The sequence below is a fragment of the Sceloporus undulatus genome, chromosome 4 (genome assembly GCF_019175285.1).
Source record: "Sceloporus undulatus isolate JIND9_A2432 ecotype Alabama chromosome 4, SceUnd_v1.1, whole genome shotgun sequence".
NCBI classification, from domain to species: Eukaryota; Metazoa; Chordata; class Lepidosauria; order Squamata; family Phrynosomatidae; genus Sceloporus; species Sceloporus undulatus.
This window is the reverse complement of record NC_056525.1, coordinates 175152753-175178537: the sequence shown is the minus strand read 5'-3', so window position 1 is coordinate 175178537 and position 25785 is coordinate 175152753. Positions and strand designations below refer to the sequence as shown.

At 38.4% G+C, this 25785-nt stretch overlaps 1 protein-coding gene across 4 annotated transcripts in view; it reads right to left on the bottom strand.

The window, feature by feature from the left end:
- CDKAL1 (CDK5 regulatory subunit associated protein 1 like 1) overlaps positions 1 to 25785 on the bottom strand; it is a 332139-nt gene that overhangs the window by 234139 nt on the left and 72215 nt on the right. For all 4 annotated transcript variants that reach the window (XM_042462008.1, XM_042462010.1, XM_042462009.1 and 1 more), the window contains 2 exons: positions 14862 to 14958; positions 11234 to 11282 (listed from right to left, as the gene is read on the bottom strand). In XM_042462008.1, coding sequence (XP_042317942.1) covers positions 11234 to 11282; positions 14862 to 14958 — 146 coding nt within the window. The remainder of the gene's footprint in view (positions 1 to 11233; positions 11283 to 14861; positions 14959 to 25785) is intronic.

The window sequence follows — 25785 nt, the reverse complement described above, 5'->3', positions numbered from 1 at the left end:
AAGAATATTCAGGGATGGTTTTTCCAGTTCTTTAGTCTGAAATACAGCCCACAGCACCTGGTATTCATTGGCAGTTTCCCATTCAAGTACCACCCAGAGCTGTGGTAGCTTAGCTTCCAATATCAGACAGAATCTGGTGTATTTAGGATATTTCTGTGGTTCTAATGAATTCATTTGCCAATCATTCACTTTTATATGAACTTCAAAATATTCAGACCTCAAAGCACACAGTCTTCATAAAGCCCCACTACCATAATACTGTACTGTTAATATTCTTCCAAATTAACAGAATCAATAGAAAAGTACCATTGTCTTTTTCAGAATTATGCTCTGTGAAATGTGATTGCAACTTCTAATAGGGTATTGGAAACGGCACGGGCCAAGGTCAAAATCCAAACTTAAGTTAAGAAACTGAGTTCATTAAGTTAAAAGACAAACAAAGGTAAGTTTCAGTTTTTGAGGTATGTTTGCTTCACTTTAACTACTGATCAAACCTAGTCTCAGAACAGAAGTAAACATGGAGATAAAAATATTATTCTATTATTACTATTATTATTATTTGAAAATGTTAAATATTTATTAATTATTTATTTATTTCCGGTATTTATACCCCACCTTTCAGCCCTAAAGGCTCTCAAAGAGGATTTCTTATGGAAAGAAAGCAACAGCTGTTGCTGACTGCATTAGGATAAAACATTATTATATCAGCCTCAGAACAGTTTAAGAGCCAAGCTTCTTCTACAGCACTCTCAGGAAGGAGATAAAGTTCTGCCTGCAGGCTTATTCATTTTGATTTACAGATAGGATTACTAAAGCCGAGTTACTGTTTAAGAGACAAGCCAAAGTTCCTGTTTTAAATGTGCCTTAACTTTTTTGGAGTAGAAGAGGCTGTGGCACTATGGTCAATCAAGTTCTAATTGTAATTGTTGGATTTGCTTTAAGTACGTGTATTGCCTCGTTAGATTGCAAACTGCAGAAACATTTTTTGCAAATGTTAGCTATTTCTTTTATTGAGAGTTTTCCACATACTGGCTATAAATTACATATCCAAACAGCAACATGGAGGAGGACTGCTTATAACACACCTTCATGGAAGCTTCTTTATGTGAGAAATTGTTCATGTGCAGCCATTCTCATTGCTATCATACAAAAATCAAAATCAGTTTATAATTATACGCTAAAAATGAGAAGTGATGCATAGTGAGCCATTTTCCAAAAAAGAGCTTCACATGAAACCACCACATAACTGCCATATAAAAGGCCAGAGGACAGAAATGACTATAATGCAATGGCAGAGCACATTTTTGGCATGAAAGAAATACCAGAATCATTATCCAGTGACTCTGAATAGTGCTGGAAATGACCCATCGGAAGGCCTGAGGTATTGCTGTTAGTTGATACCCAGTTGTGTGACTCATTGAGGCTATGAAGAAAAACTAGTAATTTAATACTAACAGTAAGCATCAGTAAGATGCTGAATTCTTCCACTCTACTCTTCCTTAGACTTGTTCTATCTCATGCTCTCCAGATTGCTGTAAAATACAATAAACCACTAAAAGTAACTTTATTATATTAAGTGGCATATAAGTATCAAAATGAACAAATGCAACTTTCATGAAGTTGTAGCTGAGGAAAGCTGAAACAGCACTAATAACAAAAACAAAAAGAATGTCAATGTTTTTAAAACCATGAAGTAAATATTTTAGTCAAAAATTCAAGCTAACAAAGCTGTGATATTCTAACACCATAAAATATATTAAGACTTAAATAGTATCTAGAAAAGACTTATTATTTTCACAGCAGTATACATTAGGAATTCCATTATAGCCTATGGTGATAACATGCACCAAAATGTTAATGGACAGGGTGTATCCAGCAGTTTGATCCCACTTTAATATCTAAGGCTCCATAGTTCAAGATCCTGAGATTTGTAGATTGGGAATGGCAGCTCTCTAGTATGGAATTAATTCTTAGTCCCTTGCCACCAAAATCCATGATTCCACAGAATGTAATCATGACAGCATTACCCAAACATTATAATTGTTTAATGTAGATATATCTTCAAATACTTTTAAGCTTCTAGAAAACGTAGAGATAAGCTGAGGGGATACTGTATCAGAGGATATATCATATGTAAATTGGTAAATAAATAGCTATGCAAAGTAATAAAGATATCTGCAGTCTAAAGCACACTGATTTCAATAGTCTTAAGTACACGTAATTCTGGAGACGAGGGTTCAAATCCCGGTTCGGCCATGGAAAACCACTGGGTGATCCTGGGCAAGTCACACTCTCTTAGCTTCAGAGGATAGCAATGGCAAATCCTCTCTGAAGAAACTTGCCAATAAAAAAACATGATAAGGTCACCTTAGGGTCACTATGGGCCTGAACAGACAGGCCAAAATAAAGCTGCTTCGGGTCACTTTGGAGGTATGCTGTTTAAATGACACACACATCTTAAGAGGCCAAAGCTGTGCTCCAATCCGTAGGACTGGAGCGTGGCTTTGGAGCGGCTTCCAGCCTCTTAGAACGCTTGCATCATTTAAACAGCATACCTTCAAAGTGACCCGAAGCAGCTTTATTTTGGCCTGTCTGTTTGGGCCCTATAAGTCAGAAATGACTTGATGGTACACAATAACAACTTTGTCTTAGACTATATCTTGCGAAACTAGTGCACAAAATGGCTATTAATATATTTATTTTGGAAATTAGGAAGTGTGAAATTCTAGCACATTGCTCTTGGAACTATTGTAAGAGTAAACACTACAGTCCATTTAAGTCACAGCAGGATTCATTAACGAAAGATCTCTAAACATTTTAAGGGTAAGATTTCCCACTTCCTAGCCGATCACTAAAATAATACATCTCAAAATATGCATTGGTTACTCTCTCTTTAGTAATGGAACTGCAGATCTCCATAAAACTTCAAATCAAATGGAATTCATATGTACAGTGGGCCCTTGGTATCTGCTGGGGCATGGTTCCAGGACACCCCTATGGATACCAAAATCTATGAATGCTCAAGCCCCATTAAATATACAGTGGTGCCTCGGGATACGAAATGATCGGGTTACGAAATTTCCGGGATACGAAAAAGTTGGATTGGCAAAAACTGTTTCGGGTTACGAAATATTTTTCGGGTTACGAAATTCATTTCGGCGCGAAATTCAAATGCTGCAAAGTGCAGCTATAGGCTTTCCAGTGCTAACGGAAAAGTGTTTCGGGTTATGAAATTTTTGGGTTACGAAAGGAATGGCGGAACGAATTAATTTCGTAACCCGAGGCACCACTGTAATGGCGTAGGAAAATGATGTTCTTTATATAAAATGGCAAAATGAAGGGCTGCTTTTTGTAATTTATATTTTTAAAAAATATTTTCAAGCCGTGGATGGTTGAATCTGTGGGTAAGGAACCTGTGGATATGGAAGGCCAACTGTACCAATAAAAATAATGAAATTATGCTAAAGGGATAGAAGACCCTGTTCCTTATTGCAACATTAGTTGACCGTAATCCCCTTTGCAACAAATTCAACCCAGGTATGAAAAGAGTTACATTAGATAAATTTAGAATTCTGCACGAGTCTGTAGAGGACGCTTTTATAAAGCAATCCCTTTAAGTGGGTCAGCTGCTTCCTTCTCAACTAAAAAGTAAGCACAAAACATAATCAGTCGATGTGCTAAACATACTGAGTTGGACCCAGTCTCAGTCATGCTTAGAGTACACAGAAAGGAATCAGAGGGATAAGTTAATCAAGATTAATTTAAACCACATTCATTCTGATATGCCTACTCTAAATATGACAATCAATATCCCACCCAGTGTGCTTTTTCAGTACTTTACAGAAATAAAACTAAGGATATTGAATTTAATCCACAGCAGTTCACTCACACATAGATCCCAAGGAGATAACTGTGAAGCTTCAGTTATGACTAACTTAAATGTCTATCTGACTTACTTATCTATTCCAAAAAAGGAAGGAACTTTTAGATGATGTCCCAAAGATAAGACTATAAAATGAACTTCTGGTCGAGACTGTGGGTGTATCCACACTGCATAATTAAAGCAGTATGATGCCACTTTAACTGTCATAACTTTACAGAGTTCTGGGATTTGTAGCTTGGTGAGGCACCAAAGCTCTCTGACAGATAGCTGAATACCTCACAGATCTACAAATCCCAGGATTCTGTAGGATAAAGTCATGGCAGCTAAAGTGGTGTCAGAATTACATATGCACTGTGGATACATCCCATGTCACTGATTTGAGGTTACAGCATTGTTAATATTTCTTTCTCTCTTCTAAAGAAAGGGGTGTATTTCATGTTCTTTGTTGACAATCTGTTGCATACTGTTTTACATAGCTGTAGTTAAAAGTAAATGCCTTGCAACATATTGATACATTTAGCAATGAGTACTTTTTCACAGCTGTCTCTTGTGTGGTAATGACAAGCAGAGAAAACCAGCAGACAATGTAATCTTAAGCATGCAGTTGTTTGTCAGACTTGGGTAAATTATAGAAAAGTTGATCTGAAGACACCATGGCTTTTGTTTAATGTTAAATGCAAATTTTTATCAATACTGGCCATTACAGAGGTGAAGAGGATTTAAAACAAACAACAAGTAATTTATTATTGAACTCTCAAGCTTCATCCCTTTCTTTTGCTCTTCTTGCGATAAGCAAAAGCAGATGCATTTTCCTCTTCAATGAGTGCTGAAAGAATGAGGATCAATTCACATAATCAAGTGATCAATCGGTGTTGGCCTTCACGTAAACAATCAATATGTAATAGCTTGAAAGAAACACCCATTTCACACAGCCATGTCACTGCTATGCCCTAAAACTGATTGTCTGTCTCAACTAGAATAGACCTACAACTTGCTATAACAACTTCCATTGTTTCAGTTGATCGATAATAGTGAGGTCCAAGAATTGGATTCAGTCAGGCCTTTTTCTTTTCAGATGAACACGTCACTAAATGTGAACATATAAAAGCACTGGAATTCAAACACCAGTCACATCAGCAGCTATGTGAAGCTACAAAGAATTATACACACCAGGAACTAATTTCAAAGATGAAAAAAATCCTCCCTATTGATGGAGTACAACAGGTGTGCACCTTAAGAAAAAGGAGGAGGACAGGAGAGAGAAAGACTTATAAATGAAGCTGAGCATGCAACAGATATGGCTGAGTTGACCACAGAGCCAAGCATAACAATTTTCTCACCTGTCAAGCAAGACAAATAAATAAATATATAACTGGTGAATACCATGAAAAATAGTAGTACATTCAAACCACTAAGATGTATTACAACATTTCTTGCATGACAAGAAAAATTTGTTTTCATAAACCCTATTCTGTAATTAAATACTGGAGACTGTCCATTCAATGTATAGTACTGGTGTGAGTTATGAGTATTACTATAAAGTAAGGTCTCTACAGTCTTATAGGTTGTTAGCATGTTATCTGCCTTTAACAGAGGTTAGTATGTGAGAACAGTGATACTTTGCATAGGGTAGCAGGAGGTTTTAGAAGAATGTGCCTATTCATGAGTGATAAAGCCAAGGCTGCATATAAGCTATTCACTGACCACCCAAACAACCATATTACTATATGATGTGGCAAAGGGCAATTTTGGCTCTTCAGAGCTTGTCATCATCCTAGTTGATATGCTTAAGCAAGCAGCTAATACCAGTTATTCCATCAGTTCAAATATGGGAAGCACAGGAAACTGAACTGTCTGAAGGGAGTGAAGAGGATATTTTCTGCAAAGCAATTCTATTGTGCTCTGAAGTCCTTCCAGAAATTTCTTCATGGATGCTATGATGTTGTAACAAGAAATGTTATTAAGCAATGAGGAATAGTGTCTGGTATTGTGTGCCTTCAAGTCATTTCTGACTTACAGTGATCCTAAGGTGAACCAATCATGGGGTTTTCTTGGCAAGTTTCTTCAGAGAGGGTTTGCCATTGCCATCCTCTGAGGCTGAGAGCAAGTGATTTGTCCATGGTCACCCAACAGATTTCATGGCTGAGTGGGAATCAAACCCTGGTCTCCAGAGTCATAGTCCAATGCTCAAACCGCTATGCCATGAGGAATACCAGACACTTAATGTTTCTTTCAAAATGCAAAGCCTTTACTTGCTTCCATTATGTGTAACAGTTCCCTTTTTAATGAATGAATGTCTGTCTGATTATTCACAGCATCAAATAAATATATCCAAAACCATTATTGGAAACGATTGATGTATGTTATTATGTTGCTTTATTTGTTGTCTTTAATCTGTTTTCTCTCTTAGTTCTTATAGATATAGAAGAGTCTTGACTAAATGAATACTGAAAGAAAGAATGAATAAGAATGTGGAAATTTTAAAATTGAAATAAAAATTTAATTTAAAAAACCATTATTTCTGTTTTACTGTTTTGATCTAAGTGTACATACTTTTACAATAGCGTCTTTCCATATCTTTCACATAACTAATACTGTATTACTCTTCATCTCATAATATTACCTTTTGTCCAAATGTAATATCTATCCATTCTACTGTTATGCTTCTAAGATTTTAGTGTTTCATTGTAAAGCTTCATGTGCTTTAGCTCTGAACTTAAGGAAATCCTTCTTTGACACACTTATAAAAATTAGCTACCATGTCAGTATTAAGAACTATACAGGGAAGTGAGATATAACATATCAATTGGAGGCACACATAATTAAGTTAGGCTTTATTCACCCTGTTTCTCTTATATAGACTTCATTATCGTATGTGAAGAAAGTTGCATAATAATTTCAAAACTCTGAAGCACCTTGGTATTTCACCATGAGCACAGGTATTAGAAAGCTTAAATGAGCCTAGCTTTCCATTGCATTCCTATCTGAGAAAACACATTAGCATGCTTTCCATATTAATTTTATATGCCTTTTTAAAAGGCTAATGATCTCATTGTATAAAACCTTTCATCTCCTAACAAAACATGAGGGTGCTTGTGCTGATAGACACCATGTCAGTACAGTGGTGCCTCGGGTTACGAAATTAATTCGTTCCGCCGCCGCTTTCGTAACCCGAAAAGCATTCGCAAGCCGAAATGCCATAGGCGCTAATGGGGAAAAGCCGCGATTTCGTGCGAAAAAGCCGAAAAAAGCACCAAAATTTTTTTCGTAACCCGAAAAAAACATTCGTAACCCAGAACAATTATTTCCTATGGGATTTTTTCGTATCCCGGAAATTTCGTAACCTGGGTATTTCGTATCCCGGGGTACCACTGTATTAAGCACTATACTTTAGGCTTCACAATGTGTACTCAGATCACCTCATGAACATTTTAGCAACCCGCCAATAATAACAGATTGACTTGACATATTAGGTATACTGTTGGAAAACATTAGTTAATATTTAAACTAGGAACAGATAGACCATACTACCAGACAAGCTAATGGGACTGAAACTTCAGTTATATGTAGACTGAAAAAGTTCAATAACGAAGTAACTTCCTTTGACTTGTTTTCAACGATCCTGCCCAATGACCCATTTCATAAAATATGAAAACCTAGGACAGGCACAGCCTTCACCCAAGTTGAAAGTCTCTTGACCCCACTACAGTATACATTTCATAGGAATGCTTGCAGAATAAATATACTTTCCATGAATATTGCTATTGCACCCCCACCCCATACACTGATGATATATCCCCCGCTTTGATGGGTTAATTAACACATGGAGTTAGATAAAAAGTACTGTACTCTTAATAATGGCCAGTGATGCACAATTATCTGCAGAGGCCTAAATACCCTAAGGCATCAGATCTCTGATCTTGCAAGCTAAGTAAAGTCATTCCTAGTTAGTAGTTGGATGGGAGGCCAACAACAAATATTGAGTTCTGTATGCTATATTTCACAAGGAACTGGCAAAACCATCTCTCAAGTCAGGTGTCACTCATCTGTACTGATAAGATTTTGTTATTAAACATAGTGTGCCCACACCATGCGTGGACACATTTTACGCGGCTTCCAGCTTATGCTGAAGCCGCACGGGGAGGTAAACAATGGCGTGTGTGCCTGTGGCATGCACGCGCCGTGCCACCATATGCACGTGTCCCATTATCTCTTATGAGACTCAAGCACAGGTGGATGATCCCTTACACGGAGGATCCGGAACGGATCCCCCACGTAAGGAGAGAGCCCACTGTACAAAATTTTCAATTAACCCGTGCTGAAATTGTTTAGTTGAATTGTTCTGGTTCAGTTCTTCAACATCGGCCCAGAACAGATGGCCCAGAAGGGGTGGTCAGAGGCCATTCCGACCATAATCGGGCTGGAACTGCAACAACAGCACAGCCAGCTCTCAAAGAAGGCAGCTGCCACAGTCCCAAGTTAGCCACCCGCAGGAGCTGAATTTAATCGGCTCCATTTTGTGGTAGCTTTGGGCTGTCTTTGGAGACCTCGGAATGGCTTCTGGACACTTTTGGGGCATGCATCATGTAAATATCACATCCCCAAAGCAACCAGGAGCCACTTCCATTAACCTGTCTGTTTTGGGTCATCATCTTGAATCCTGTTTCTGTTGTCTATAGTATTAGCTACCTCTCTCATTTGTTGTCATCTGTGAATTCCACAATCATTTGGGAATATTATGAAAGTGGGTGTTCTCAGTGGTCGTATCCATCCATTAGAATGCTCTTCACTGGAAAGTTAAATAAACAGTGAATGTCTCCTGACAACATTGAAGGAAACCTATCTGGCTAATTCTGGTATTCCTTGCCCCATTATTATTTCCACTGCTCTCTTGCTTGCATTGACTGTTGAACGTCTAATTGCTTCTAATACTTATTTATTTGTTTGTTTATTATTTTTAAAGTGTTTAAATTCTTAAATCATTTAATCATAATGCAAACCACTTGGATATTCTGGAACATCGAGCAGTAAACAAATATTAAAACTAATGAATAATAAATAAATTAAATAGGTGAGCATCCCATTTATGTAAGACACTTACAAAGGCACTGAACAAATATGGAGTCAGGACAGAAGCTTGCAGACATCTCCAGCACTCCCTATCCTCCACTGCACTGCTTAGTTCCTGTAAATGTATACCCATGGCCTCCTTAATAGGGTCCATCCATCTAGCATGTAACCTTCCTCTCTTTCTACTTCTCTCCACCTTTCATAGCATGATTGTTTCCACCAATGAGTTGTGCCTTTTCATGATTTGAACAAGGTACAACGGCCTCAGTTTCATCATCTTGGCTTTCAGGGAGATTTCTGGCTTGATCTGCTCTAGAACCCATTTGTTTGTCTTTTCAGTTGTCTACGGGATCCTCAGCACTCTACTGCATAACCACAACTCAGATGAATTGATTTTCTTCCTACTCGCTTCCAGTCCTAAGACTTGTATAGGCATTTTAGCAAGTGTGTCTTACTATACCTGGAAATGAAAAGCTGCACTGCTGCAATAATCTACATTACATCACAGTTAGAGGAAAGGGGGCTCTGCAATCCTTTGCATATAGTAAGTCTCTCTATTTCATAAATCTGAAGATTAACAAGAAAAACAGCAATAGTGTCATTAATGTAACCCATCTAAGGTCTGGGAATTACTACAAGATGAATGAACAATAACCAATTCCTTTTTAGACTCAGGCTGAAATCTGAGCATCTTTTCCCCCTCAGAAGCCAGAATGGTACTTGGAAAAAAAAATCAGTGTGTCCCTCCCCACTTGCCACCATCAAAGTTATCATTACAGCTGCCATTTTAAAAGTAACTATTTACTCTCATCTTTTTCAAAATATATTAAACAGTTACTTTTCATTGCTTTTCAAAAACATCAGAAGGCTATAAAGCTACTGGCACATAGTACAAACTTAAGTAGTAAGGCCACACACATCCTGCAACTATAAAGGTAACTATTTACATCATAAAAGGCATGACATTATCTCCAGTTCACAGAATCACAGAATCATAAAATCATGCCTCACTAAGTCAAAAATAATCACCTACATCTTATCAGTCATCCGTACTATTTGCAACAGGTAACCAATTACTCTGTTCTATCTCTTGGTGTTTTTTTTTAATACAAAGCAATCAGCTTGAGTGTTTAAGTAAACCCTAGAGACTAAAACAATACTCTGAATTCAGAAGTTCAGTTATTTTCCCTGACCATTTTTTTTGTACTGTAATTATAAAAAGCAGTTCCATCTTTTAGGTACCTTGTTAAACCTCAAAGTTGCACACAGAATAACTGGTTATTCTGAAAATTCCCACTCACTACAAGTATTAATTTAATCTATTATGTGCCCTATTTATACTTGGAAAGACCCAGTTTAATATACCTATTGCAATGACTTATCTTGTGATTACCATATTGAACAAAATATGAACTTATTATACGTATTATAATAAAGTCAGTAACATAAGCCTAGTTCACATGTTAAATGTATTCCTTTTCAACAGGACATGACTAGTTGACAGAATGCAATAGCTTGTTGTTTTAACTGGAAAACAGCAGCCATTGAGGCATTAATTAAATATGTTCATGGAATACAATGATCAATGTTGAAGATAGTAAAGGGTAAACCAGCCAGTAACTTTTAATACAAAAGCTTTAAAAGCTCTCATGCCATGTTTATCCCATTCAAATAACTTCTGGTTTCTCTACCAGGCTACATTGAGTTATGAGTGTAAAGGAGCTCTATGCTTCATATAGTTTATACAACCTCCTGCTGTGTTCCAAGGTCCTAATATTTTCAAGGCAGAAGTCTGACACTAACATCACATGGACTGTCAGACGTGTTTACTTTAAAAATGCAGCCATTTAGATGAACTCGTTAGCTTTAACAGGCTGCACGCAGGAACTTTGTAGACTGAAAAATAGTGGCAGACACATGAGCAAGACAAGAACCAGAAAAACTAGTTTATTAAACAGCAAGTACAACTAAGTGAATTCACATCACGATCTTTGTAAGAAAATATAAGTAAAAAACAGCAAGAGTAGACGCAGCACTGAAACCGGTTTAAAAGAAGAAGAAAAACCCAATTTCCTTACGTTCTAATATTACACCTTTCTATATTACTACTATGTCTGAATATTAGTAATGTAGACAACAACTACAAGATGTTTATCTTTCAGTCATTATTTACAATGCATTCATGGCATATGTCAACATGTTTCCTTTGCAATCTCTGTGATAAAAATAGCATCAGCAGTGAATATGAGGTATTAGGATTAGTTTAACTGAAAAGCTTACCTTTGATTGTCTCTTCAACAACTTCCACTACCCGATCTATTTGCTGGACCTGTTAAGTGGTAGATTAATCGAATTGGTTATTCTGAAAATTTCTGGAAAGTTCTTCCATTATATATATTTAATTGACACAAAGGCAAAACATTATGCACTTTCAGCTGAGTATTTGCATTATATTTCTACTGGTAGCATATTTCTGCATTACATTTCTTCTTAACATGTAAGAAAAAAATATGAAAGACAGATTGAGAAAGGAGTCAAAATCAGGTAACACACTTTCCAAAGCATCCATGAAATACTTATGCAAGGTGGAGGTAGCAAAGAGCAATGTTAATCACTAATTTCTTATCATGAAAGAAATGTAACTTTCAGCATTACGGTCGGTCAGTCATAATTTATTAGTCAATAGACCCAAAATATGAGCATTCAGTCAAAATATACATGTCATCAAATTTCCAAGAATAAAATTCCTCACACTAATATAAGAATCACAGAAGTTGCTCAACTCTAACTGTCCCTTTGTACATAGCAGGTTTAATCCTAGCTACCTTAGAGAGAAATTTGGCAACTACAAGAGTGACATCCAGGCATTTATCTTCCAGCAAGAATTTTACATAAGAAAGGTCTGATTTTCTTTTCATCTTACTTAATAATGGATAGATTTTGGCTTGTTGAGTCTGATTATAAAGACTACAGTGCAATAAAATATGTCTCATAGGCCCCGTACAGACAGGCCAAAATAAAGCTGCTTTCAGTCACTTTGGAGGTATACTGTTTAAATGATGCATGCATCCTACGAATCTGGATGCCATGCCAAAGCCAAGCTCCAGTCCTAAGGACTGGAGTGTGGCTTTGGTGCGGCTTCCAGACTCTTAGGACGCATGCATCATATAAACAGCATACCTCCAAAGTGACTGAAAGCAGCTTTATTTTGGCTGTCTGTATGGGCCCATAGACTCTACTTCCAAGTTATTACATGGGCATCTTCTTTCGGCATAAGGAGCACTGGCAAATCTGCCACAAAGTAGTTCTATGGAATATACACTGCACCTTGCCTTAGAGAAAAAATGGCAATACTTGCCTTGAGATAGGCTCACCAAATAATTGGCAATATAGAAATCACCCTCATAATGTATGTGCATCATACTGAGGGAACAAGAGACATAAAAATGTGAATGCAATTCACAGAAAGCTCTCTCTAGTAGCCTTAGTTTAGTGGTTGCCACAGCCCAATCCAGCTTTGTCTGTTTCGCCCTTTAGTTATGAATGCATGTAAGGTCTCCTGGTCCAACCTGCCCCTCAAGGCCATGTTAACAGCCAGCAGCCATGTTGAGCATAAAAGGTCTGTTAAGCTGTCAACAAAGGCAAAGAATGATCTTTCCCACCCTTCTGCTGCCAATTAATGAGGTTGCACCATGAAAGTATGGCAGCGTCTGGCTTCTGATTGTTGCATCCTCACTCACTGGCAGGAGAGGGCTGGAAATGTCATCTTCCTTGCACACCACTCAGCAGCCAAACAGACCTCCTTTGTGTGATGTGGTTGCTGTTCAGGTGGGCTTGGGGGTTCAGACCATCAGACATTACCTAGATATGGATCTGTAACTAAATAGCCAGTGTATGATATTGACGGGCATTCCCACCACCAATCCGTTATCTTTTTTTCTTTCTTTCTTTTTTTTTTTTATTTTTTTTTTTTATTTTATTTTATTTTATTTTATTTATTTTTTCTTTTGCATTTGAAACAAGTGTCAAGCTCCAGGTATTCCTTGCTCTCATACTTTCTCCTGGTCCCTTGTGTGCTTGACCCCATAGCTATGAGGACTGTTAAATCATTTCCCTATAACAGGCACATTGGGAAATGCTCGTGTAAGAATTGTGCACAAACCAAAATGGCAAATTTTAATTCCTTTAAAATAAAATACAGTTGTCCCTTCTGATTCATGGGGATCCATTCCAGACCCCCCAAATCAGAAAAATCGCCAATATTGGGGTCCCATTGTTTTCAAGGGCAGTGCAACCCTGCGCGTGGCCGTGTATGTGCACCACAGGCACATGAGCCATTTTTTCTCCTTCTTGCTTGCAATCCATGTGTAATTAAGACTGTAGATCCCAAGTCTGCAAACAGGGAGTGATGACTGTATGTCCTTACTTATATGAATTGATTTCTCAATCAAACTTTTGGCTAGACTGCATCCCAACACAACTGTTTTCATAAAGAGAGCACTAGAAATAATCTATCATGACGATAACTGTACTGCCCAAATTATTTACGTATCTGTTTGAACACAGTTACAAGTATATGAAGATTTCAAGAAATGAGTTGTCATATATGTTTGTCTGACTTGCAAGCACACATGGCCATACTAGTCCTTTCAAAATTATTCCCTTTTCTTCCTCCAGAATAATATGTATGTGTTCATGAACTATTCTGCTCAAGGACTACAGAGCGTTGATAAAAGAGTTTGTTTTGTTTACAATATTGTCCTGACAACATAACTAAGCTATGTGATTCAGTTGGGATAAATATACAGTGGGCTCTTGGTATCTTCTTGGTTTGGTTCCAGGACCACCTGTGGATACCAAAATATGTGGATGATCAAGTTATATATAATGGTGCAATAAAATTGTGTCCCTGATATAAAATGGAAAAATCAATGTTTGCTTTTTGGATTTTTATTATTTTTAAAAATATTTGCAAGCTACGGATGGTTGAATCTGTTGATGCAGAATCTATGGATATGGAAGGGTAACTGTATCATAAAAAGTAACTCAGTAATATTCTACAGCTTTATAAAAAATTTTAGCAGAAATTACACTGAAATGTACACTGTACATACATAAATCTATTCTGAATTTCATGGTAATGTTCTTAAGGTTATGGTAGCCAGTGAAGTACGTGACAATACAGTCATAGAAAGCTGATTTAAAAAGGGGCTGAGAGCAGATTTGCACATCTGTGACCTGGGCGAGTTACAGACCGCCCATTTGGGGCGGGCTGTACCCGCCCCTTTCCTCGGTGTATCGGGCCTCAGTTGCTAGAACGGCAGCCGCTGAGGCCCCGATCTTCCGCTTTTCAGGCTGCGGGGAAGCAGTAAAACGCCGCTTCCCCGCAGCCTGAAAAGGGGTGTCCTTGGGGCTTTAAGCCCCAAGGACACCCCGCAGTGGCGGGGAGAAGGAGAAAGGGGCCGCTTGGCCCCTTTCTCCCTTGCTTCGCTGGGCGCAGTCGTCTGAAGGCTGCGCCCAGCGACGCAAAGTGGCGCCGCAAACCAGGAAGGAGCTCCGAAACGGAGCTCCTTCTTGGTCCGGAGAAAGGGCGCACTAAGTGTCCTGGCGTGGACCGACGACGTCACGTCCGCACCGCCCCATATAGAGGCGCCGCGGTCGTGACGTCGTCATGGCGGCCCCCATGTGGAAGGGGAGCCGCCATTTTGTACGGACTCAGTCCGTACTACAGTTAGGGGGGTGCGGAAGCACCGCACCTTCCTAACCCTAGTACGGACTGACTCCGTACTTTAATGGCGGTGTGTAACCTGCCCAAGAAAATATGCGCTCCAAATTTTTTTCATTCCTAAAACTCTTGATATTTTTAAGGATCAAGCTCTAAAAGTGCTATAAATGATAACATTCTTACCCCAATAATGCTCAGGCCTTGCAGATAGTCTTGTCGTGGCTGGGCTTGAGGGACACATCCAGCTAGAACAATTTTCTTTTTTTCTTCTTGTGCTTTCCTAAAAATAATTTAAATATAAATATGATTTTCTTTGAAAGATACAGCACACATCTAGATTATGAAATTTGTATCTTTATCATTCAGTACAGAAAGACATAAAACTGCTGCACAACATGTTACTTCTGTCACACATATCACAACTGTTAAAAAAACTAACAGAATAACAAAGGGACATGAATACATTGAAAAATGTCTCTGAGTGCCATCCAGTGATAATTTTTCTTGAACCATAGTTGTACTTTCATAGATATTTTTAATCTCTGATCATGACAAAGGTATGTTGGTGAACATTCTGGCAGGGAAAATACAGTTGCTATTAGGGTGAAATTCTACTGGTATAGTTGGTGTTCTCCAAACAACATCAGAGCAACCAAAAAGTGACTAATGAGATGCACTAAATTTGTACCAATTCAAATGATATTTCAAAACCATTCCTAGGGCTATATCTTGCTCTATGCCTCCATCATGAAGAACAGATTATCAAAGCATGAAGGCAGAGAGCCACAAATTTTAGGTGACTTGACAACAGTCAGCGCAGTACGGGAAGGCTATGGAACTATTTCTTGAAATCACATACCATCATTCATAGATAGTTACATCCTGTGGTATAAAAGTGTATATTTCTGCCCTTCCTCAAAACCTGACAATTGTGAAAGGTAAAACTCCTTGCATTGCATATTAGAGTAACTGGCATAGTAACTGGTATATGTTAATGTGTTTCAGTAACTGTCATTTCCCCAAATCTTCATAAAATACAGCTAGGGATGACTGACATTATTAGAACACAGTGCACAGCAAGTGTAAGCTTAAGCTACCTTTAATTTAAAATTCTCTCTACAGACTTACATGTATTTCTTGGATTTTATTATACACTGTATGTAAGATGAACGAAACTTTTAATTATGCTTTTTCTCTACATGTGAGCAAAGCATTCAAGATTCCTTTCTTCTTAATCTGTCTAATAAGCCTTAAGATTATGCTTTCTTTAGGAAACTAGTTATAGCTTGAATATTACTACAAATGCCTTTAACCTTCAAAATTCTTAATCCTACCCCACATGGAATTTAAGTAGCATAAATAAATACATCTCAATTTTTAGAAACTTTCCTGTTTTACAGTTAAATGAATTTTACCTTGGATTTTCAGATTAAGTTGCTTTTCCAGAAATACACTTCAACTTACAAGTAATCAACAAAGTCTCACTACATAGATGTTTAATTAGACCAATTTTCTTTTTAAAATCTTGATGTGCCAGAAAATACAAATGTAGATAGTTTCCATTTTGAAAAGCACACCACATTTTAACACTTGCATTAAGTGCTTGCTTTGCTTGCAAGGCCATAAACAAGAAAGAACACAATTCAATCCATTATGAGCAGAAGGGAAAAGCACGACTGGGGCTGTATCACACTGCAGAAATAATCTGATTTGACAACACTTTAACTACCATGGCTCAATGCTATGGAATTGTAGGAAATGTAGTTTGTTGTGGCACCAGTTAAAGTGGTGTCAAATTTGAATATTTCTGCAGTGCAGCTGCAGCCTGGGAAATGGGAGATACACAGTTTTTTTTCCAATTCATCCAGAAACTTTCTATTGCTAGCTGTGCATATACAGGGAGAACAAAAAAACAGGGTTCTATTAAGTTATGGGAATTTTCCACAGATTACTGTGCCTAAAGTAGGCCATGTACAAATTTATTAGAGGCATATCAAGGGGTTTTCTTTGCAAGATTTATTTAGAGGGGGTTACCGTTGCTTTCATCTGAGGCTGAGAGTGTTTGGCTAGCTAGCCCAAGGTCAGCCAGTGAGTTTCCATGGCCAAGTGGCGATTTGAACTCTGGTCTCTATTGTCTATATGGGTAATTTACTCCAAATCTCTCCTGGGAACACTGTGTGCTGTGTACGTGATGCAGAGCCAAAATCGCAAATCAGGTGCCAACTACCTTCATGACATCTGCACCTGATTTGGTCTTTCCTCCCCTCAACCCGAATTTAAGTCTTAACTTTTGCTCCTAGTTTTTGGCTCTTTCTGCAGTGCTGATGGGTTGCCCAATGCCACTGCTGTGGGCACAAGTTACTTTGAGAGCAGAATGAGATGCCTCGTATCCATAACATGGCTGGACGCCACATTGTGATCTCAGAGGTAGTGCCGGGCAATGAATGGGGATTATGTGAGAAGGCTCATTGTCACTGCAGGAAGAACACAGGTAATGGGGGGGGAATACAGGAAACCCAGAGTATTCTATCCAGTGAAAATAAGCCCATAGTTCAATACTCAAATTACTACACCACACTGCCTCGCTTTTGATCTATAAAGCCTTAAACTGCTTGGGGCCAAGTTAATCTGAAAACTGCTTCTTGAGTCTGCCCTTAATTTGAGATCCTCAGGACATCCTGTTGCATGTCCCACTAGCCTGAAAGGTTACAACAGTGAGCATGTAAGACAAGGATTTCTCTGTGATTTCCCTCAATTTCTAAAGACCTTCCCAGAGGACATCAGGCTGGTTCAATCCCTAGTGAGCTTCTGGCTTCTGCCATTGTTCTATATAGTCACTGGTCCTGAAATCTAGGGTTAACTTTGGTGTCTGTTTTAACTATGTACTTTTGGCACTGGTTTTTACTCCATTTTTAAAGAAAAGGTTATCTGTTTTTATCTCCTATGCATCTCCTTGGGAAAACTGGTGGGTGTTAAATGCTTTTAATAAATAATACAGTGGAGAAAACACAAATCTTTGATGCAGCTCAAGTACCTGTGGACTGGTCACAATATTGTATTAGCACAGAAGGATATCCACACAGAAAAGTGTTTCAAACATGTAATGTAAGGAACCCCAGGCTCTGCATCCAAATCTAGCCATGTTTGGGGTACTAATCCAGCCTTTTGAGTTTCTCCAATAACCACACCTCCTCCTCCATAACACCACTGTTTGATGCTTTGGTAGCTTTTCTATACTCTTACCATCTATTTTCATCGTTAAAAATAAGAAATTTGGCATGTTTACTGCACCATCACTTCCAGTATAGAATCATAGAATCATAGAGTTGGAAGAGACCACTAGGGCCATCCAGTCCAACCCCCAGTAGGCCAGTTTCAGTAGCAAAAACATTTTGGACAAACTTCTATTGTTTAGACAGATAGATATCCCAAGTTTACAAGAGGTGAAGAGTATACTTCAAGGAGACAAAGGGGAGTTTGCCTGAAAAATTTAAGGTGATATTTTCAGAATGAACTAACCTGTAATTCACAGTGGGCTGGTAGGGGAAAGCCCTGTTTGGTACAGTATAGGTTTAAGTTTAATAAAGAAAATGTTATTTTTCAGAGATCAGCTGAAACAACACTCAAAAGTTAAACTTTGTTACTTTTGTAAGCTCCTCTACTGACCCTACATATCATTTCATCATCAAGAAATATGTGTATGGTTTATATCACCATTGCCAATTTTTCCTAAACTCTTATGCCTCATCCTCCAAATTTTCAAACTGTTGTTTGAACAACCTAATCGATAGTTCCCATAACTACTGTATGACTTTGTTTGAACTTCTCTCACTGACCACAAACTGCAGCTCCCATACACATTTCTCTTGACTTTATCCCCTTAAGAGATACCTGTATCTTTTTCATGTGAAATCAAATTTCCTTAAAGTGCATTTATTCTGTATCTCAGGCCACTACTCAAAACATTAAGCACACGGATTAAGGCATGTCTTGTTGCAGATAGCTACATGCTGCTGCTTTCTGTATCATCCACTGTTGCTTCATCTGAGTGTGGCATTGTTTACCATGCCCTTTTTAAAAATTCTGTGGTCTAATTTGAAAGTCAGCTTGATTTCAGTTGTGAGCACAATCTTCCTGTTCATTCCTCTTCAGCACAAAAGTTTAAAGTATAAAGCAGGATTCTAAACAATCAAAATACCAACAAGCAATTTATGACGTTTGAATTCAGAAAAAAAACATTGCTGTAATTTAGCTGTTCTTTCATACTTGAAATGAGTGGTAGAAAAATTCAGTTTCTAAGGAAAAACTGAAACTTTTTTTTTAAATGTTATTGTTTTCCTACTTAAATTCCTAGTTTTAATTTCCCCCTAAATTCTCATTTCCTTAGAATAAGCCCTATTTGTTTCTGAAATGACTGTTTCTATGCTTTAACTTTAAACTTATTGTTGATGCAGAAATAACTAGCACTTCCATTGTTGCTGATTCAGGACTCTGGAGCAAAAAAAGCCCTAGGTGCTAAAGAGTAAACATGCAATCCATGAAAGAGGAGGAGGCAGCAGGGATCTAACTTGAATCACAAAAACTGCCAACTTCTGTATTTCTCTTAAGCCAAACAGCAGATTTGCACTAAATATTATCAGGAATTTTAAGATATATGAAAATGAAACTCAAGAGGCACAATCAACTCCTAGTGTGACCATAGCTGTGATATACAATACAGAATATTGCACTATGGTTACACTGTCCAATCTGTTTAGGAGTCTAATCTGTTGTCTGGTGTGCACAACATATAAAAGAGTGAGACCAGAGCAAGCAGCTGGAGCACAGAGGAAAGAGAAATAAAGACCTGATCAAAGATTACATGCAAGAACAGTTACTGAGGGCAGAGTGAAGTCAAGTACCAGAAGCCTGGTGTTCTTGTGCTTCACAGACTAATGGGCTCCTCAGAATGATGGAATATCCAATGATCAAGACTTTGACACCCTTTAAAGCAAAAACTGGCCTGTAAGGACAATTGCTTACAAATGCTGATGCCTAGGTTGTACTCTTTCATGGTTTGTAAGCCAGGTTTGCAGTGGTTCAGGAAAACAGGTGCTGGATGCCCCCCACATAAAGACCCTTCCTAAGAGCTATACGAAAGAGTATGGAGAATGGGAGTCTGTACATGTCTCCTAGACTGTCCTTCTTCTCTATTCAAATGGTGAAATAAGAGATATGCACAAAGCTTCCATTCCGCATGCATCTCTTGAATGTGAACATGGAAAAGGAGTAGCTGGCAGTTTACCATCTTGATTACCAGTACATTTTTGGTTTGTTTTCATTTTCTTTGTAGATGTCAGATATTTTTCACACATATATGTAATATAGTTACAGGGATTTATTTATTTTTTTACTGTTCCACATCTTCCTCATCTACTATAAGTTAGTGTCCCAAAGCCCCTTTTGCATGGCATCTTTCAGAATATTATACGGTCTGCCAGCTCCATTACGCCTGGCCTAGAGTAAGAAGATGAGCCTTCCCTCTCTGCTATCTGACATCATCAGACCTCAGAGGGAGAGAAAGGCCAGCCAGTTCCAAAAGGCCTGGCCTAAAGGGAGCCCTCCCTCCAGTCCATCTGCCTTGGTCCAGGCCTCAGAGGGAGAGAAGAACTGTTGGACCTGATCCCATTCTCCACCACCATTTCCTTCTTCTGTGTCATGTCTTTTTAGATTGTAAGCCTGAGGGCAGGGAACCAGCTAATTAATCATTTTGTAAGCTGCTCTGGCTGAAGAACGAGGTATAAATAATCTAAATGAAGAAAAATAAAATAAATAATAAAATAGCCTACTCAATATCTTAAAGCCAAAACTGGTACAACAATTGCCTCGCTTTACCTGTACCTGGAGAAAAAATGCACTACAAGGCAGCTGCATGTATACTTCTCTCTCTCTCTCTCTCTCTCTCTCTCTCTCTCACACACACACACACACACACACACACACACAAAATCATAGCTGGTCCATTAAAAGCTAGAACTGGGAGAACACAACTATCACAATATTATAGTTCCCCATCTAGCAACAGTGACATTTTGGCTATAAAAGTCCAAGTTAAAAAGGGGAGAAAACGAAAAAGTTCTTGGGATGGCATTGGGAAGCACATGCAGTGCTGTGTGAACTCAAACCAGGGCTAGGTTTTTTAAGGGCAAATCTACCACCTTAGAAATGGATTCAACAGAAGTGACACGTGGGCTAAAATATATACAGGTTGACTCTTCCTTAGCTGAAATGCCAAAATCCAAAATAATCCAAAAAACAAAACACAATTGCAAATATTGTGTTGTCATTTTTCTATTTCATATTTAATTTTACCCTATTTTAACTAAGACAGAAACCAATTAATCAATCAGTTTGAAAATTACCAAATGATCAAGGTAAAAAGACACCACTGCTTAATCTGATGGCCAAATTAAGATAATGTGTCTCTAATTTCTTTTAATAGGCACTGTCTTAACAGAGGCATTTCCTCTTCTCTTTCATTCAAGAGGGAATGCTTCCTCTAAGTCTGTGCTCGCTATGATATATTTATGTCATCTAAATACAGTTTTTTTTACCCAGTTTATAAATATACAAACTGATATGAATTTTATTAAATAATTAGAAGATATATGATTTCTCAAAACTTCTACCCCTTGCATTTTGGGGACCACAATGTAATCCTAGCATTAAAAGTAATCCAGTACGAACGTTCCAAAAATTAATATTGATTTTGTGTGCAATGATTAACCATTACTGGAAAAGGTAGACCTAAAATATGTTTTTATTATTTTAAAAACATATCACAATTCATATTGTATAAGGAAATACCAGAACTAGGCTCTCTTGAATACACCAAATGTTCCTTAACAGGAATTCGGCAGAGCAATATTGCCACCTGCTGACGTCAGTGAAACAAAAACACATTTAATGAAATACTAACGTATTGTTTAAATTGATTTTTTTTTTAAGTTTACATTTCACCCTTAAGAATCACATAATGTTGCACAGGATTTTTTTTTCTTGGCCAAATCTTCCTAAAGATTCACATCTTTCTTGAAAACAGGTAGCAACCTCTTTCCCTGTTGAGCCTCAACACTAATAATGAGATATTAATAGGCATATAAGCAGATTGATGGGTGGTGTTGTGACTAAATTTCACATGTAAGATTAACATTTTGTTACGGGAGTACTTTTCACATTAGAAGACATGCACACAGTTTATGGTATGATTCCGGGATGCATCAGTAACCAATCTGGCAGCCATGTTTTGCACTAATGGACACTTCTAAATTTGGTACAAAGGTAGCACACTGTAGAAATCCAGCCTTGTGGTTACCAGTACAGGCACTCTCATGTTTAGGACTTGTAGGAAGTGTTGCAGCTGGCGTATCAACTAAAGCTGACCATAAGCATTCCTAAGCATTTTATCTATCTGGGCTGTCATTTGGAATAACAGTCTCAGGGAAAGTGTAATCCCATCCAGGACTGTTTGACACACCTCCAAACCCAGATTAGAATCCTCAATAGTAAGCACCATTGTTTTATCTTGATTCAGTTTCAGTTTGCTATTCCCCATCCAATCCATTACCTATTCCAAGCATTCATTTAGGAGACACGCTATCCTTAGCTGATGCTATTTTTGAAGGTATGGAAAAGTGTATTTGGGTGTCATCATCATACTGATAACATCTTGCCATGTGTCTCTGAATTATCTCTCCCAGTGGTTTCATGTGGATGGTAAAAGCATTAGGGATAGAATGGCACCTTGTGGTACATCATATAACAGGGTTTTTTGTTTGTTTGTTTGTTTTTGAGGAGCAGCTATCCCCAAGTATCACCATCTGGAACTTACCTGAAAGATGACCAGAACCACTGAAGTGCAGTGCCCTCAATTCCCAAATCTCTCAGGCATTCCAAAAGGATACCATGGACAATGGTACTGAATACTTTTGAGGTCCGAATGCACCAAAAGGGATAGTCTGCCGAAGATCACCCACTAAGGTAACCATAAAGGTCTCACCTCTGAACTCCTTATCCTGTGCTGAAGCTGGTTTGAAATGGGTCTAGAAAACCAGTATCATCCAAGATTGCCTGGAGTAGAAAGGCAACTTCCCACTCATGAAAATGAAGTTATTAATTTCAATTCACTTAGCCATGTGTTTCTCTGTAAATTAAAATATTGTCCACATTAATAAATTATATAATGCACACATTTCTGTATTTATAGAGGGCCCATACACCAAAGTATAGGATATTGTGGCATCTTATTCGGTCTGTATAAAAAGAATAGCTTTCCAGCCCTCAAATAAGTGAATCCTTTATCATAAGGCATACCAGGAAACCCATGTGTGCATTTCTTTAACAGGGATATCCATTTGTCCAGAATACATTTTAATTTAACACCTGAGAGTTTGTTCCTCTGTCGAACAGCCCTTACTGTCAGGAAGCTCCTCCTAATGTTGAGGTGGAATCTCTTTTCCTGTAGCTTGCATCCATTGCTCCGGGTTCTAGTGTCTGGAGCAGAAGAAAACAAGCTAGCTCCCTCCTCAATATGACATCCCTTCAAGTATTTAAACAGGGCTATCATATCACCTCTTAACCTCCGCTTCTCCAGGCTAAATATCCCCAGCTCCCTAAGTCGTTCCTCATAGGACATGGTTTCCAGACCCTTCACCATTTTAGTCGCCCTCCTTTGGACACGCTCCAGTTTCTCAACATCCGTTTTAAATTGTGGTGCCCAGCACTGGACACAATATTCCAGGTGGGGCCTGACCAGAGCAGAAAAGAGTGGCACTATTACTTCCCTTGATCTAGACACTATACTGCTATTGATGCAGCCTAAAATCACATTGGCCTTGTTAGCTGCCACATCGCACTGTTGACTCATGTTCAATTTGTGGTCTACTTGGACTCCCAGATCCCTTTCATATGTAGTCTCGTTCAGCCAGATGTCACCCATCCTATATCGGTGCGGTTCATTTTTCCGCCCTAAGTGCAGTACCTTGCATTTCTCCATGTTGAAATTAATTTTGTTAGCTTTGGCCCAGCTGTCTAATCTATTCAGGTCATTTTGAATTTTGATCCTGTCCTCTGGGGTATTAGCTACTCCTCCTAGTCTGGTGTCAGCTGCAAATTTGATAGGTATGCCCCAATTCTGTCATCCAAGTCATTGATAAAGATGTTGAATAGCACTGGGCCCAGGATAGAGCCCTGTGGGACCCCACTGGTCACTTCTCTCCAGGATGAAAAGAAGCCATTGCTGAGCACCCTTTGGGTTCAGCCAGTCAACCAATTACAAATCCATGTAACAGTTACTTTGTTTTCACTAGCTTCTTCTGACTGCTGCTTCAGCTCCATCTATACTGACTGAACACCTAATTTCAAAGCCCTGAACCTTGAACTTTATCTTGACCTATACAGTATTACATATTCATGTCTATATTTTCCATATCACTGCTTACAGGCCCTCATCCCCAGGGCCCTGATGCTGAGAACAAACTGAATGGAAACTAAGAGCAACAGCCATTGTCATCAAAGACCATATTATTTCACATACAATTCCAATAATAGCATTTGTGCATTCAAATAGATTTTGTTTTGTATTTTCTTTTTGGTAGCAATCCATTGTGCCAGCAAAAGTGGAAGCGCAAGCTTCCTTTCAGTATACTTAAGGGAGTCCCCAAGACAAGAGGATCAAAGCAGTATTCCAACATTTTAGCCAAAAGGTTAGTACTCTCTTGAGTTTTCTCAAAATCACCTGAGAATGCTGGCCTGCAGCTGACCCATGCACTAGGACAAAGAGAAATGGCACCAGTCCTTTCCCATCTTTTCTTGACAGCATTATCTTGAGCAACTGCTCAAAATATAAATGGATTCAGTGAGGCAAATATCTGAAAAGAAATACAGTAAACCCTCCAATCTTTCCTCATTTTACCAGGCTGCCTCCCAAATACTTAACAGTTTTCTGGCTGTTATATACATTAATCACAACCAATGTAACATAGAATTCATTTGTTTTACATTAAAGACTACCAGGAACAGTTTTCGTAGACTTGACTTTAAGCAGAGTGGATTATTGTATATCAAAATGGCAACTCAGATTGCCCATGTTAAACTGTACAGTGGGCCCTTGCTTTACGCAGGGGATCCGTCCCCCCCCATAAAGCAAAAAATTGTATGCTTGAGCTCCATTATATCCAATGGGGCTCATGCTCACTGCGCAGCCATGCACGTACCCCATGGCTGCACGCACGCCCTGTGGCCATGCGCACCATTCACAAGCCCCATTGGATATAATGGGGCTCGTGGTCACCGTGCGGCAATGCACGCATGCCAGGCATTCACCTGTTTCCCAGACGAATGCAACGTATGCTGAAAGCCGCCTATAAGAAGCCTGCATATGGCACGGGATCACTGTGCATATTTTCTGAATATGTATGGATACGTTTTTGCTATATCAATTAATACTGGTTTACAACTTACAGTACCATATATACTCGACTACAGGTCAACTCCATGTATAAGTCGAGGGCAGGCCTTGGGGCCACAATTATGGATTTTGCCATGACCAGTGGATGAGTTGAGGGTAAAATTTTTATTATTTTTATTGAATTGTTTTTAACGTATGGTTCTGATATTTATATTGTCATTTCTTGTTGTTCACCGCCCTGATTTTCAGAAGGGCGGTATACAAATAAAATTTTATTATTATATTATTATTATTATTAAAACTTGGGACGCTCAAATCAGAGTCCCTCTTGCCACGGGCACACATAGACACACTGAAGGAGCCTTGAAGTTTTACCCTCAACTTATCCACAGGTCATGGTAAAATCCATAATTTTGGCCCCAAGACGTGCCCTCGACTTAAACATGAGGTTGACTTATAGTCGAGTATATGGTAAACTTGTCATATTCTAATCATAAACTAAAACAAGTGGCTTGGATCTTGTAACCTAAATATGTAATTCCTCAACACTCAGCAAATAACAAAATGTAAGAGGTAATTTTGAAAAGAAAAAGAAAAAAACAGCAATCCAAGGTTTTTGGTAACAAAGCAAAATGTTATCAGTACGCTGATGACACCCAA